A 14,881-nucleotide genomic window follows, 5' to 3' on the forward strand; every position below is an offset into this window, starting at 1 on the left:
CTCAAGGGTTCTGGTCACCTGCAGGCATGGACATCTGTGTGTTTAAAATGGCGTCTTACCCTGAGCTGTCCCCATTGTCCTTACCTTAGACAACACGAGCTTCCTCTGTGACTGAGGGCCTGGCACATCGCCTCTCCTCCCTTTCCTCCTCTGTGTAACGAGGAGCATTAAACTAAATGCCCCCTGAGAGAAGAAGGACGGAATTCATGTCTGCAGTACTGCTGTTCCACGCCCGAAGCTCTCAGCTCGGTTACTCCTTTCTGTGTGTGTGTGTGTATGTTACAATCCTTTTTCTAGTAGAAACCGTGACTCCACCATCTTCTCCTGCTTTAACCTGACATGATTCTATCCTTTTTAAAAAACTTGAGAGCTCATAGTGTTACCTTACCGAAGAACCACCGATAATTGGCTGTCGCTTCTGCCAACAAAGGTTCTAATGCTATCGCCCCCCCACCCACGCCACACACACACAGACACACACACACACACCCCTGCAGGCCAGTGGGGGAGGCTCGTGCTTGTTTACCTCTTTGGACAGAAAGGAATGCCTGCTGTCCTTGAATGACCCTTCGATCTCTGTGTAGTGACACACAAGTCCCAAGACCCTTCCTCCGTGATTCCCATGACAGCAAATTCAGCAGTTTACTGAATGGCTAGGTTTCACAAGATGGTCTTGTAGGAGCTGTGGAGAGTGCAGGGATGGAAAGATAAAGAACCTGTCTTTGGGGAGCTTACACCCTGCTGGCGGAAGGAAGACAAGCTCAGAGACGGCATTAGCCCCAAGCGCTGCAGAATGAACGCTGTAAGAGGTATAACGGAATAGAGCGAGCGAGAGTTGCTGAAATTTCGCAAGGCTAGATGAGCAGGGGTCAGGGGTGATCATCTGCTATACTCCTATTCCCTTTCGTGGCCGCTTGCTACCAATCAGTTCGGGACCAGGCCCTGCCGGGGCGCCGAACACACCAGACCGAACACACGCACGCCAGAGGCCTGTCTCGAGCGTGGCGAGCTTCCAGCACTGTCCATGCCCTATGCTGCCTGTGATCTCCCTTGTCTGCTGCTCCAGAATGAGGAAGAAGGTTTATCTCCCTTCTGTGCTGTTAAGTGCACTTGATTTTTTTTACTCTCTAAATAAATAAGTACAATAGCATAATCAGTTTACACAGCGAGATCACAGCTGAACTTACAAAGAAAACCACATCGCCCTCCCCTCCCCGCTGCCGAGCTTTGCCAGCTTCAGCAATATTTGTGGACTCGGGCCTCACAGAGGGGTGAAACCATGACAGGCTGGGAGGGTTCACCCCCAGAACCTTTGAGAGGAATAGGCACACATGACATATCTGCTCTCCTTTTCTCTTAGAGCCCAGTAAATGAGTAAGGGCGAGTCAACATTGACAGATTCAATAGAGAGTTGTGCAAGCTGCCCCCGGAGTCCCCGGGGCAGGGGGGCGGTGCGCACGGGGCCTCCCTGTATGTGCCCCTGCGTGATAGCGTGGCCACCCCCACACTCACCCTGCTTGACTTTGGTCAGTGCCCGAGGACGCTGCTCCCGGAGGGTCCTCTTTCCCCTGTTATTTCTATCGCCTTCGGTGAGCCTGACCGTTCCTCCAGCTGCTCTTGAGCCATAAGGGACCCCAGACTGGAGCCTGGATTTCCTGTCCCTCGGTCAGTAGGTTAGTCCCCTGTCCTGCCCAAATACACACACCCCTCCCGCAGGCCCGCAGGTCTCTGTGGAGTGTCACAAAGGACTGGGGACTCAGGACTCAGCATTCTTCTTAAAAAGGATACTTGACTCGTATAATCCCTCCCAGTTCATTCAAGAGCTTTTCACCCGTGTTGTCTTTGGAGCGCGCCAACAGCCCTCGTTTTTCAGATAGGGAAATCGCTTAGTCACCGCTGGGGACAGAGCCGGACCCCGACTTCGAGTGTTCTGATTCCAGGGTCGTGCCTCCTCGCCTCCTGCTCTGCCCCGCACACCCATCTGCCCAGCCGCAGATGCCAGCCTTGCTGGCTCTTTGGCCTGCAGATTCCACGGAAACTGTGTCGCCTGACTCCTGTTAGTCTGCCATGTTTTCATCTGGTTTTTAACTTACATCTGTCTCTCCTCAACCGGAGGAGAGTCAGCCAACCTCCTAAACCAATCTCCAGAAGTTAAAGTGTCAGTGACTCCTTTGTTCCCATACACATGAGTGAATTGTCTCCACAATTCTGGAAGTAGGGTTTCCTTGTCTGTGTTTGTCCGCTGGGCCGGTACACCTTGTGCCCTCAGAACCAGCACCTCCGGAATGAGTACGTAAGTGACCCCAGGCTTGGCTGAGCTCCCCCAGTGCACCGAGCTTGTGGGGACCCGTGGAGTGAGACCCAGGGAAGTCTCAGGGGGCTTGCGTCACGCCCCCCCCCCCTCAGGAGTCCTAGCAAAGCCAGGATTCAAGCCCACACCTCCCTGACCCCAAAGCTTGTGCCCCTGAGCTCTAGACGAGGGAGTCAGCAAGGTTCGCTGCACAGTTCCCCGCCGTGGTGACCCTTGTCAGGCGTGCTGGCCCTGGACACAAGGGTCAGGAAGAGCGTGGCCTTCCCAGCAGCAGGGCCCAGACAAGGGCGGGTGTTTGGGTTTGGAGAAACCCCAGTCTCAGGAATAAAAATAAGCTCAAAAAAAGAGAGGGAAAGGAGACTATAAACTCTCAAAGAGGTGGGAAGAAGCTCACTTTCAAGATCTAGAACGTGTACATTTTGTTAGCTTTGCTGTTGCCTCATGTTCGAGGCAGTCTTTCAACAGGGGGGCGCGCGTGTCTTGGACGGAGCTGGGGTGCCGTGGATGAGCTTTGCAGCCAGCTCCGCAGCCAGCGGGAAAGAACCCCAGGGAAGTGAGTGGATGGTGTGAGTGGTCAGAGAAGGAAGATAGGCATGAAGAAATACCTCGAGAAAGCAAGCCGCCGCTGTTTGTGTCGCTTCCTGGCAAAGCCGACCACAGACCTGGGCCGCACCACTTCCTGCCTGTGACTTTCCTTAGTCCTGGGGTGAGCGCGAGAGCTGTGCCTGCCAAAAGGACTCGGGTGGCGTGGCCAAGATGAGGACTGGCCCATGCAGTAAGGCCCGGCAGAGGCGCTCTCTCCTCTTCCCCTCTCTTCTGGCTTTCAGCATTCAGTAGCAAAAGAATTGGCTTCTTAACTTTCTTTGGCCTCTTTGCTCAGAGAACTTCCAAAAGATTTCTCACTTGACTTCACGTTTGGCCATTGGGAAGCCTCCCTCCTCTCCTTTTTCTCCAGAATATGCTGTGTTACTGGCCACGGCTTGTCAGTTGGTTCCCCTCCTTGCCATCCTACCTCAGCCTCTGAGCCGGGCCTAACCTGGATTGTTGTAGGAGACCTTTTGAATATGGACACCTAAAACCCTTACCCATCACTCAATGCGGTATATTTTACTTTGGTTATTCAAACAGATCTTTGGAATGGCACGATTTGCATGAGGGCCATGTCTTCTACTGACAACTTTTTAAAAACCTGGTCTTGCCAGGGTAGAGTTCATCAGAAGATAAGGCAAGTGGTGGCCAAGGAGCTTCGACTGAAAAAAATCAAGCACAAAACTATATGTTCAAGTGCCAGGCTCTTAAGGACCAGAGCCAAAAGTGCTACCAGGAGGATCCCGTCAACTTGGGTGTAGTCCTGGTGTTCTTCTTGACCACTCTTGGTCAAGAGGAAATACTCAGTCCTCTCGAACTCTTCTCTCCAAAATCCAGTCCATAGTGTACATGACTCTGACGATACTAACCCATAGTAAGATAGCATTTATTAAAATCTATTAAAGAGCTAAGGATTGCTTACCTACTGGGTGTGGGACACTGTTCTGGAACACTACTGAAGGCTCACAGACATGCATGAGATACAGTTCTTGTTCTCAGAGAAATACAGGTTAATATGAACAGCTAACGCAAATACGCAATTGAACATGGTGTCAGGAATAATGTTAGCATAATAACGTTTTATAAAGTTTTCTGACACTTAAAGGAAGCAAGGATCTTTTTCTGTTTGAAAGGGAAAGTTTCATCAAGATGTTAACATTTGAGATTGACCCAGGAGGATAAGTTGATTTGGATCGGCTGAAATGGAAGGAGAAGCGCGCATTTCCAGGGAGAGGGCACAGGGAGGCTACTTGCATGGAATCGTGAGTGGTTGGAGAAGACTTACGTGCTCCCGTTTGACTAGAAGCCAGCACACGGGGGAGGGCAATGCGAGGTACTCGCTGGAAAGTGGGCTGGGACAGCATTGCGAAAACGAGCTGTTTGGGCTAACCTGTGAAAAGGTGAACCTTTGTAGAGTGGTGATCAGGGATGGTGAGGAGGGCTGGTCAGTAATTCAGCCAAGAGGAGGAAGCAGTGAGTCTGGAAAGGAGGAGGACTCAAGTGACCAACATGGCAGCAGTAGATTCTTTAGGCTTGAGGTGATGTGGAACCGGGGGAGGGGGGGAGTCAACAGGGGACCCCATGAGCTCACATCTGGAAGGTTAGGAAAACAGGCACCAAAACAAGATTTAACGTCTGAAAGAGGACCCGGGGTGGGAGGTGTTGATGAGTTTGGAGCTGGGCCCGTTTTAAGTGTTAGATGTCGCCTGGCTCTCCGGGGGAAGATATGGAGTAAATAGTTGGAATTAGAGATCTAGAGCTTTATTAAAACGTCGTTTCAGTCATTCTTTACCCAGAGCAATGTAGTTGAAGCCATGAAAATAGGTGATATTACCAAAGTAAGTGTGAGGAGAGAGAGGAGGGCAAGGTAGAATTATTAACTGTGGAGGAGCCAGAAGCAGCTGGGGACGGCAGTTCACACCATAGAAGAGGGGCCCCGGCCGGTGCGCTGAGGTGGATGGAAGCCAGGGAAGGAGAGAGAAGGCGTCCACAGAACAGAGGCCGTTCTCCGGGGTAGAGGTTCCTGAAAGCTCCAAGAAAGATTCTTGTGTGCATGTGGGTTTGGGAAACAGCACTATCAAGGCAACAGAGGAATGAAGAAAAAAGAAAAGGTTCGGAGTGATCCAGGCAACCGCCATTGTATGGAATTTTTCTTGGGAGGGTTTATAGCCCTCCATTAAGAGGTGTGTATATCTGTGAGCACCATCACTAGCCAGCCGAGGATTAGCAGACCATGCCACGGGGGCCTCACCATTGCTCATTACCTCTGGCCAGACATTTCTTTGATGGGAGTTGACAATGTTGGGAGAAAGCCGAGATCTGCTGACCCTGTTTTGCTCTGTCTCCTCAGAGTCTGTCATAGGGAACTGCATGGATAGAAGTTCTCCAGGACAAGCAATGGAGCTACCGGATCACAATGGACTTGGGTACCCAACTCGCCCCTCTGTCAGCGAGCACCACAGGCCCCGGACCCTCCAGAGACACCACACGATCCAGAACAGTGATGATGCTTATGTATGTTGGCCCCCTGCTGCTTCTCAGAAGTAGGACCCTACCAGTCCTGACCTTGACAACAGAACTTGGGAATGTGGCATCACATCTGCCCTTCCATTTTGCTCAACCAGAGTCCAGCACCTCTGGAAACTGTGCAAGCTTGGCTTTGAATGAGCCTCGCAGACCAGTTGAGTCTGTGCTCCCAACTTTAGCCTGAGGAATCGAGTAGTTGCTCTCTGTTCCTTCCAGGCAGAGTTCTTGAACTTGTCCCAAAACCGTCCAAGCTCCAGCTCAAGCAGATGAACCCCTAGGCTCTTGGTTAGTTTCCTGACAGCTCCGCTGAACTTACTCAGATAAAGGGAGCTAATCCGGCTCAGGAAGACTTTGCTTCCCTAGGGCAGCACGGTCTAATACCGTAGCACACATGTGGCCGTCAAATACATGTGTATTTAAAATGAAATAAAATTTAGAAATTGAGTTCCTCAGTCACACTAATCACACACTTCCATACTTGGTAGCCACTTGGGACTGGTGGCTCCATGCTGGACAGGGCGGGTATGGAGCGCTGTCCTAAGACCAAGCCCTTGGGGTGCTGGGGATGGGTCAGCACCTGGTTTGGGCACGCCGTATCGCTGCCACGGGCTTGTGGCCACCAGCTGAGGTTTGCCGTGCCCTCCCCCACCCACGCCCACCCCACAGGGGAAGGTGAGGCGGCTTCCCGCGCTGTCACCCCTGCAGCCTTCCCATTTGGAAGGCACCGTGGAGGGAGTCTAGGTGGTCCAACCTGGGAGGGGGGCCCGAGGCTGCCCTTTGTGCTCCATTTGAGGGAACCGCTAGCTCTGAGGGTCACCCGGGAGTGGCACACTCTCTGGTATCCTAACTTCTTTTCCTAATTGTTTTCTGCAGGTGCAGCTAGATACCTTGCCGGGAATGAGTCTCGTGGCTGGGAAAGCGCTCAGTTCTGCCCGGATGTCAGATGCGGTTCTCAGTCAGTCCTCGCTCATGGGAAGCCAGCAGTTTCAAGATGGGGACAATGAGGGTAAGGGGCCTTCTGCATGAGGCACCCCTCCCCACTCTTCGCTGGTGACTCTTCTCCTCTTCTGTGTAAAGGGTTCACGGGAAGATGGGAAGCCTTGGCTTCCCCATGGGGTCTGAACCCAAAGCCTTCACACTTCTCTCCGTCGAGAATGAGCGCACAAAGGATTGTATTTTGTAGTTGAGTGCAGGGGTTTCACATCTGTCTTTGTAATGCTTCGATCAGATACTGCTTCAGTAACTATTTTTCTAGTTCTGATTAGAAGGCATTGTGTTGTAAAGGATTGTCTCCCTCCCCTTGGCACCAGTAACGGGAGGCTATCCCTATGGATACAAAGCATAGGCTTTTGGAATGGACAGGTCTGCAAGAAATCCTGACTTTGCCCTTTACAGGTTCCACAGACAAGGCACTTGACCTTTCTGAGCCCCCAGGGTCCTCCCTCATAAAGTGGCAGGAACCATAGAGCCTAGATCCTAGCTGGTGGGTGAGCGTTAACCGGCTTAGTGAGGATAAAGTGTGTAGAACATCGCTTGGAGCCGGCTAGCAGGAAAACGGCCAGGTCCCTTCGAGAGGTAAATCTTGAAGGGAACTTGCAGGCCTGCAGAACTGCAGGACCAGTTCTGTTTGCTTCCACATTGCAGTGGTTGGTAGCGGAGGTGGGAGTTAGTAAAAGAACAGGGTAAAGTGGAACCCTCGGAGAGTCTGGGAAGAATCCTGGCCCAGCCCGCAGCTACTGAGCACGCGGAGGGCCTGCTGTGAGCTAGAATGCAGGCCCGGGGGTCCAGTTCCAGGGGGCTCCAATTTCTCGTCCTCCTTTACCCCACTTGCCCACCCCCCACCCCAACCCCCCAGCTGCAAATTGCACATGTTCTTTCTGGTGTTGCAGAGTGCAGGGAGAATCTAATGGGTCATGAGCACCCCGACTTGACTGATGGCAGCCAGCATCTAAACTCCTCTTGCTACCCATCCACATGCATTACAGACATCCTGCTCAGCTACAAGCACCCAGAGGTCTCCTTCAGCATGGAACAGGCAGGCGTGTAACAGGAAACGGAGAGTGAGTATCGCCTCCCAGGGCCCGACCCAGCCTCGGGCCCAGTGCCAGCTCCTGGTCTTTCCAGGGCTTCCTTCTGTGTGTGGCAGCCCGTGAACTTGACGGCGCCACGCCCCCCACCCCCTTGGTCTTCGCTTCTTCCTGTTCTGTCAGACGAAGCTGTGCGGATGTTCTGGGGAGTGGGTAGGGCACATAAGGGGTGCATGCTGGCCGCAGTCCCTTGGTTTAATTACAGGGCGAAGACACATGTTGTGGGCGCCATAGAAACATAGAATCAGTAAGTGAGCTAGGGCTTCAGAGGACAGGGGACCTCTGGACACGGTAGTAAGGAGAAGACGGTCCTTGACCTCAGTCCCCAAGCAGGAAACCCCGCAAGAAAACGCGTCTGGCCATAGTTTCCAAGGCCATGCAGCAAGTGGAAGGCCATTCCAGACGGGGGAACTAGGCGAGCAGAGGCCAGTGGTAGGAAACAGGTACACTGACCGGCTCGGCTCGTGTCACGCCTAAACACACAGTAGGTAGCATGGCTTCTGTCTTTGAAAACTCTGACAGAAGCCCATGAGTGAAAGGCCGTCTGGCAAACCCACCCTCGGGCCTCAGCGCGGCAACCCTCTCAAATTCCTGAGGTCAGGGGGGCCAGTTGCACGCTGGGAACGTTTTCGTGTGAACGTCTGAGCCTCTGGCTGTACCCTGAACCTCCCCCGTGTCTGCTCCGTTGCAGGTGTGTGTACAGCTCGGGGATGGGAAGGTCGACTTTACACCGACAGTATCTAGCAGCATTGCGCCAAATTGCCATTGTGTTTCTGTCCACCCAGAATGTCGTGGCTCCTTTCCTCACACTGGTTCATCAGTGTGCGGTTCTTTTGGGTTCTGAGGGGGTTTCGCCATGTTTGCTTGTATGACCAAGTCACCAAGGAAATAAACAGGATATCCGTGTTTGCCACCTTTTGTGAAAGCGTATTTGGTATATTTGAGTTGGTGGTTTGGTTTGAGCTTTTTTTTCTTTTTCTTTTTTTTTTTTTTTGGTATGTGTTCTTCTGGAGATGATTTTCTCTCTTTTATTTCTCCCTCTCTTTTTCTTTCCTTTCCTTTTTCTTTTTATTTTTTTTCCCCCTTTCTTTCCTTTGTTGAGACAGAGGAACAAAGCAGTTAAAACTACAGAGGCCAGGAGACCCAGAGCCACGCCCCTCCCCTGCCTCCCCCCAATCCCAGCAGCCTCCATTCCTTCCCATTGCTGATCCACAGAGGCAAATACTAACCCATAACAACTCTGGAACCTTAGTGGTTAGGGAAAGGGAGAGAGGAAGGGGTGACAACCCCTGGTGCTTGGAAACCAGAAAGAGAGCAAAAAACAAAACGAACCCCCAAGCCTGGGAGCTGGGAAGGTCTTTACCACTGGGATCCCATGAAAAACGTGTCTGGCCTGGCCAAAGTCACATCAGACCATTAGCATGGAGGCCGCGGGTGGCCTGGCCTTGGGCAGTCACCAGTCAGAATGTCTTAGTGGAAGCCTTCTCTTCGGTGTGTAACTCAGCTCCCCTCTGACAACCTGGAAGGTTGGTTGCCTTTATCATCCTGCTGGTCCTACCCACAGACTGAACACCCAGCACGATGCTTGTCACCTGTCATTCTCATTTTATCATGTGCTATATACATAGGGTGATTCTTCAGACACACACACATACACACACACACACACGCACACGCTTTTCCCTGTCAGCCTCTTTGACACAGGCAAGAAGAGCAGGAGGTTGTCTTGGGCCCTGCCTCCCTCCTAACCTTCTCCTCCTCCCCGGGCATCCTCCGCCCCTATTTTAATTCTTGATCATGTAGGAATTGTTTTGGGTAAATGTTGATATTATTGTTATTATTATTGTTGTTATTATTATTAATAAATAAAAACAAAAGGAATTTTTGTTTAAAAGAGAAATGTTTAACCAGATTCTGTTCTATTTGAATTGTGACTTGCACCTTTTGTTCCAAGTATTTTATGTAGACGTTGTACTCGTGAGCAGCTCTTAACCTGTGCCCGTGACAGGTGTAGTGGTCCCCTTCCCCCACCCTGGGGAAGCAGTGCACACGCAACACAACCGTTAGCCGCTCTCTTTGTGTTTCTTCACTGTTAGAAACCAAAGTCTTCTCTGCCGGCTGGGGGCTGACAGAGCATCTGGCCCCTCTCCTTCCAATCTTCAAGGCAGGAAGGAGATGTTCAACATTCTGACTCTTGATCCTTTTTCCTGGGAAAGCAGAGTGAAGGGTCCTCAGTCTGCTCCTAGTCTTTCCTCCTGAATTTGCACAGAAGAAAGCGGGTGTCCAGCATGGCCGTCCTGGTGTTGCCAACAGGATTCCCATGCAGCTTGTCCTTCTCACGGATACTGGCAGCTCAGCTCCTGGACCTGAGATCCCGCGAGTGGATTTCTGCAATGTGAGAGCCTTTCTTGGGATCTGCCCCGTGTTTCCATGGTCCCCAATCTCCCCTCCGCTTGGTGAGGCCTCCAGTTCCTCACCAGAAGAGGCGACCCGGAAGGCCCGAACAGCTACTGTGTGACTTCTCTGGGCTTGTTCCAGCTCCCAGGCCCCCCACCCCCGCCCCGCTGCCCCCTCGCTCCCACGCTCAGCCTGTTCTGTTTACGTGGTACTGTGCTGATGGAAGAACAGGCTGCCCTCCGCCAGCGACCACCCGGGTGAGAGCCAGCGAGCCGAGAAACCGTGCCATCTTGCGAACTACACTTGTAAAAGATCATTGCTTTGTATCGTAGTAACCGATATGCGCCGTATATGTTGAATGTATATGAATATAATTTCCTATTTCTGCTCTTTGAAAATGTCAGAAGTATTTTTTTCTTTCTCATTTATGTTGAACTAAAAATGGATTAAAAAGATCTCCAGACCCAAACTGTGGCATGAAGACTTTTAGTCTTTTTTTTTTTCCTCCTGGTGGGCAACTTAAAAACTTACAACTTAATGTCTTGGTTGGACAGTAGGGGGTTGGGAAAATAAAAACCTGATTATAATCTTACGTTGATCTATTATTTGCCTTGTGGTTCAGAGTCTAGCTGGGAGAAGCATCCAGGTGGCCGGAGGCTGGCGGCCGAAGAGGTCCACCCAGCATAAGGTGCAGCTTTGAGCAATCCATTATCTCACCCCTCCTTGTCAAGGAGCATTCTCTAGAATCCTGAACTCGGCCCACACCGTGTCCCCAGTCACCCAGCTTGGACTCTGCCCTCTTCGAAGGGAGCCTTGGAGTGTGCTGAGTCGGAGGGAAGACCGATTCCTTGAGAGGAGTGGAAGGAGGTCCTCAGAGACCTGGGGCCTTGATGAGGTGACCCCAGTCAGCCCAGTGATGGGATTGCCAAATCAGTGTTAGGACAGAAAGGGGACTCTTCCTATAACTTTCCTCTTTTTTTACAACTGGACTGCATGGAGGGCGGAGTGGCGTTGCCAGCACCGTCCCAGGCCTGGCTGAGAGGGGCCTGGCTGAGAGAGGGCTGGCTGAGGTGCTTCTGTGAAGAAAGATGACTAAAGCTGGAAATACTGCCTGGGTTTGTAGAAAGAGTAGGAAGAGGGAACTTACAAAAGCTTTGGCACCCATCATGAGCTAGAGGGTCACCCTGGGACCGTGTAGAACAGAAAGAGCCTTCTAAGAAGGGGTCTCCTAGAAATCGTCTGAGTGTGTACTCACCTGGGGAAGTCTTGAGTGAGCGTCTCTAGAAGCGCGCGGCGACACACCCTGGCGCCTTCCACATCCTGTAACCACCTCTGCGGCAGCAGCAGCCCCATGAAATCAGCTGGGGCGCCTCAGGGCCAGAGGCGGGATGAGCTTCGAGAGGAAGGAGGGTGCGGCCAGAGATCTGAGCTCTAGAAGGTAGAAGCCATGCCCACCGATCCTTCCTGCCCCTTCCTTGTGACTTTGTGTCCTCCCTCACCCCACCCCAACCGTGGAGGCCCACATTCAGGGACCGGTGTGCCCGCCGAGGCAGCAGACTTCAGCTTCGGCTGGCCACAGAGGAGTCGCCTGCTCTTGGTCTCCTGAGCAGGTGGTCAGGAGAGAATCGTGTTTGGCGGGTTACAGGGCCCTGCCCTGGGGCCTGTTGGGGCTCTGTCACCAGGACCTGCAACGAAATTGCCAAAAGGGAAATACAGGGATGGGAGCCCCTCCCTCCCCTGCTCCATCTGAATCATCCCAACCCCAGGTCTCCCATCCTGAGCGGCAGCACACCGTCTCCATTCAAACGTTCAGAGCGGGGTCTGTGGTACAAGGCCAAGGGCTCAACAGTTAGTCACCGCTGGGTCTCCTCCCAAGACCAGCTCCTTCAGATGCCCCTTTACTGGCCTGGTGACCCTTCCTTTCACGTGCAGTGCCATTCATCGAGCAAATATTTGTTGAGTGTCTGTTATGTGCCAAGCCTAGCAGGGGACAGAGTCCTCGCAAGTGTAGACTGACCAGTATGACATGGGGATGGCAATTGTGAAATGAGTCGCTAATCATTCTGAGCAAAATCCACTCCTGCGGTCAGCGAGCAGCTCTCTAGCATGTTTGGGCGGGAGTGGGCGGGGCGGGGGGGGGTGCACAGGGCCAAGCCCTTGATGATCCTCTTCGGAAACAGTTGCTCTGGAGCGCCCCAAGATCAAGGAAAGAGGGTGTTGGGACTAAGGGCCCACACTGGTGGGCCTCTGCTAAGCAGACAGTGCAATCCACGGTCCCTCAAGGCCTCTCGCAGGCTGCCCCCCGGGGTTAATTCTGACATGCACAAAACCTTCCTTCCCCTCCAAAATCCTAGTAATGAGGGGCTTGGGCTGGTTTGAGGCAAACATCTTATAACAAAACAGAGTAGACAGACACACTAGTGAGCAGATACGGTGAAAAAGAAAAACTTTCTGCTTGTAAGGATGCTAGCAACAGCACTCCTTAGCCCGGTGCGCTGAGGTCCCTGAGCTGGGAAACCAATAAGCCCCCGATCAGACCACCAGGGCTAGGGGCGTCGGAGGCCCCACTGCCGGTGGCCAGCCAGGCCTCCTGACTCCCGTTCCCGATGGCACCAAGTACTAATGCCTGGAGGTCACGGGCAGCTCTTGGCAGCTCTGAGAGGCCGTCTTCTCATACTGCCAGGTCACGGCAAGCATATCTGGCTGCCGGGCCTTCCAGGGATGATCGTGGAAATGCTTTGGCCACTGAGGAGCTACACAAATGTTGGAATTAGGTTTAGCCATAATAATCATTTCAGTAATAAACCAAAGTATAAAAATGGCAGGTGGCTTGGAGTCCAACCAGAAAGCTTCTGAGATCCCCTGTGTGCTGGCTGGGGTGAGCTCTACCCCCTCAAAAGAAAGGAGCATCTCTTGGCCCGACACAGCCATGAGCTGCCCCAGGAGGGGACCAGCCTTCCCCCTACCCCCTTGCCCCGCCACAGCTCTTTAAACCACAGGCAGAAAGCTGGGCCGGCCAACTGGCAGCCCAGGGAGCTTGTTTAGGGAGACTGGCTCTCTCTCTGTAGGGCCCCATGGGCCTCTGCGGCTGGGCTGGTCCAGGAACAGAGGTCCCGAACGGCAGCATCTGCAAGTCAGGGCCACACGGAGAAAATGCAACTCCTTGCCACGTCTGCTTCCAGAAGCCTAGGTCTTAGCTCTGGTCTCACAGTGCAAGTGTGTTCAGTGGGAGCGAAGGGAGAGAATGCCAGAAATTTGGGGACACAGAAGAGTTACTAAGTGCCAGCTACCTTCCGGTTTGGCCACAGATACCCAAATGCAGTGCTTAAAACAACACACATTTATGACCTCAGGACAGTTCTAGAGGTCAAAAGTCCCAAATGGTCATACTTGGTCATTCGAAGCTGAAGTCCTGCTGTCAGCAGAGGTCATCAGCTGACCCTTTCTTCCGGAGACAGCAGGGGGTCACCTGCGTCTACCTCGTCCTGCTTCTGGAGGCCGCTCACACCCCCTGGCCTACAGCCTCCTGTAGCTCTGACCTGAGCTGCTGTCCCTCATCTCCTCCCACCGTGCCTCCTACCCCTGTCTCATAAGTTTAAAGACCCTTGTGCTGACATTGGGCCCACCTGGATAATCCAGGAAAACCACCCATCTTCAGGTCCTTATAATCGCATCTGCAAAGTCCCTTTTGCCAAGTGACAGTCTCAGGTTCTGGGGATGAGGACCTGAACATCTTTGGGGGGAAGGGGCATTCGTCTGCCTGTCATATACAACACCCCTGCCATGACTCTAGGCATGGGGAGTTCCATCCTTGTCTTCATTCAGCAGATAAGGGACTGAGGAGGGCAGAGGTTCTCTGACTCGCCCAGGGCCACACGGCTAACAAGGGACAGAGCGGGGATTCCAACCTAAGGCTGTCCTGCTCCAAGCCCTCTTATCTGCAGTGAAGGACAAGGAGACCCACTACAGTGGCAGAAGCCGGGGGCCCAGCAGCTCTGGGACCTGGCTGACAGCAGGGAGTTTCCTGGGTAGACAGTGAAGGGCACATTTCTGTCCTGGGTCTACAGCCAGAGACAGGGGTGCAAAGTTCAGCCCTGCCTCTCCTTTGCTGAGAGACCAGAGACCTGGGGCAAATTCAGTCCACTCCCTCCAGTATCCTCATGTGTAAGACAGCAGAGAGGGGAGAGGCCGGAGTAGTTGGTCCCACAGAGCCTCTCGGCTTGGGCCCCCACAGCTTCTGTGACTCAGAGACCATCAGTGAGCTGGGCTTGGAGGTGCTGAGCCTTCCAAGAGACCCCTTTGGCAGAGTGGCATGGCAAACACCATTGAGCAAGGGAGCGCAGGGCGCTTTGCCTTTATTTACAGGACTCCCCGAGTCCTCCAACAGCCCCACCATTTTGGTCTCCATTTTACTGATAGGAAACGGAGGCTCAGAGAGATGACCTAACTGGCCCCCGATCCTCCTCCAGGATTTCACAAGTGGGAGGCAAAATGAAGTGAGTAACCAGGTCTCCTGTGGCTCTCCTTAGGCAGAGGTCCTTAGGCCTATCCCGGGAACTGCTGAAGTCCGGTGTCCACTATAGGGCGCACACCCACATGTGAACAGCAACAGTGCAAAGATGTAGGGGTTCGCTTAAGTGACTGCCCTTTGTTCTGACATGAGGCTCTTTTGTGGTGTTAAAAAAAAACACAAAACTTTTGTGAAGTGCTGGTCGTGGTAGAGATGGGTGGGGTTTGGGGGAGTGGGTAACATTTTTACATGACAAAATCAAAAGCAGGCACTCCATGTTAGTCTCCTAGAATTGGTTTGGAAATGTCCGAAGTCCCCGAAATCTCAGTCTGGGAGCCACAAAGCCCTCTCTGCTCTGCCCAGGCCACTCCTTGGCACCACGGGTCCCCTCCAGGTGAGGGTAAGGCTTTGGGAGGTCTGGGAGAGCCTGGAGAGAGATATGCTCACCTTTTGGGACAAAAG

General features: G+C 52.8%; 1 protein-coding gene across 4 annotated transcripts in view; it reads left to right on the forward strand.

Annotated features, from left to right (window-relative positions):
- LOC111153707 (SIK family kinase 3) overlaps nt 1-8,430 on the forward strand; it is a 238,523-nt gene extending 230,093 nt beyond the window's left edge. For all 4 annotated transcript variants that reach the window (XM_022512870.1, XM_022512874.1, XM_022512873.1 and 1 more), the window contains 4 exons: nt 5,250-5,413; nt 6,299-6,431; nt 7,315-7,485; nt 8,204-8,430. In XM_022512870.1, the coding sequence (XP_022368578.1) occupies nt 5,250-5,413; nt 6,299-6,431; nt 7,315-7,472 (455 nt within the window). In that variant the 3' untranslated portion in view covers nt 7,473-7,485; nt 8,204-8,430. The remainder of the gene's footprint in view (nt 1-5,249; nt 5,414-6,298; nt 6,432-7,314; nt 7,486-8,203) is intronic.
- Nucleotides 8,431-14,881: the final 6,451 nt, after the last annotated feature.

Source organism: Enhydra lutris, unplaced genomic scaffold (genome assembly GCF_002288905.1).
Source record: "Enhydra lutris kenyoni isolate GAN:26980312 unplaced genomic scaffold, ASM228890v2 scaffoldscaffold34, whole genome shotgun sequence".
Lineage (NCBI taxonomy): Eukaryota > Metazoa > Chordata > Mammalia > Carnivora > Mustelidae > Enhydra > Enhydra lutris.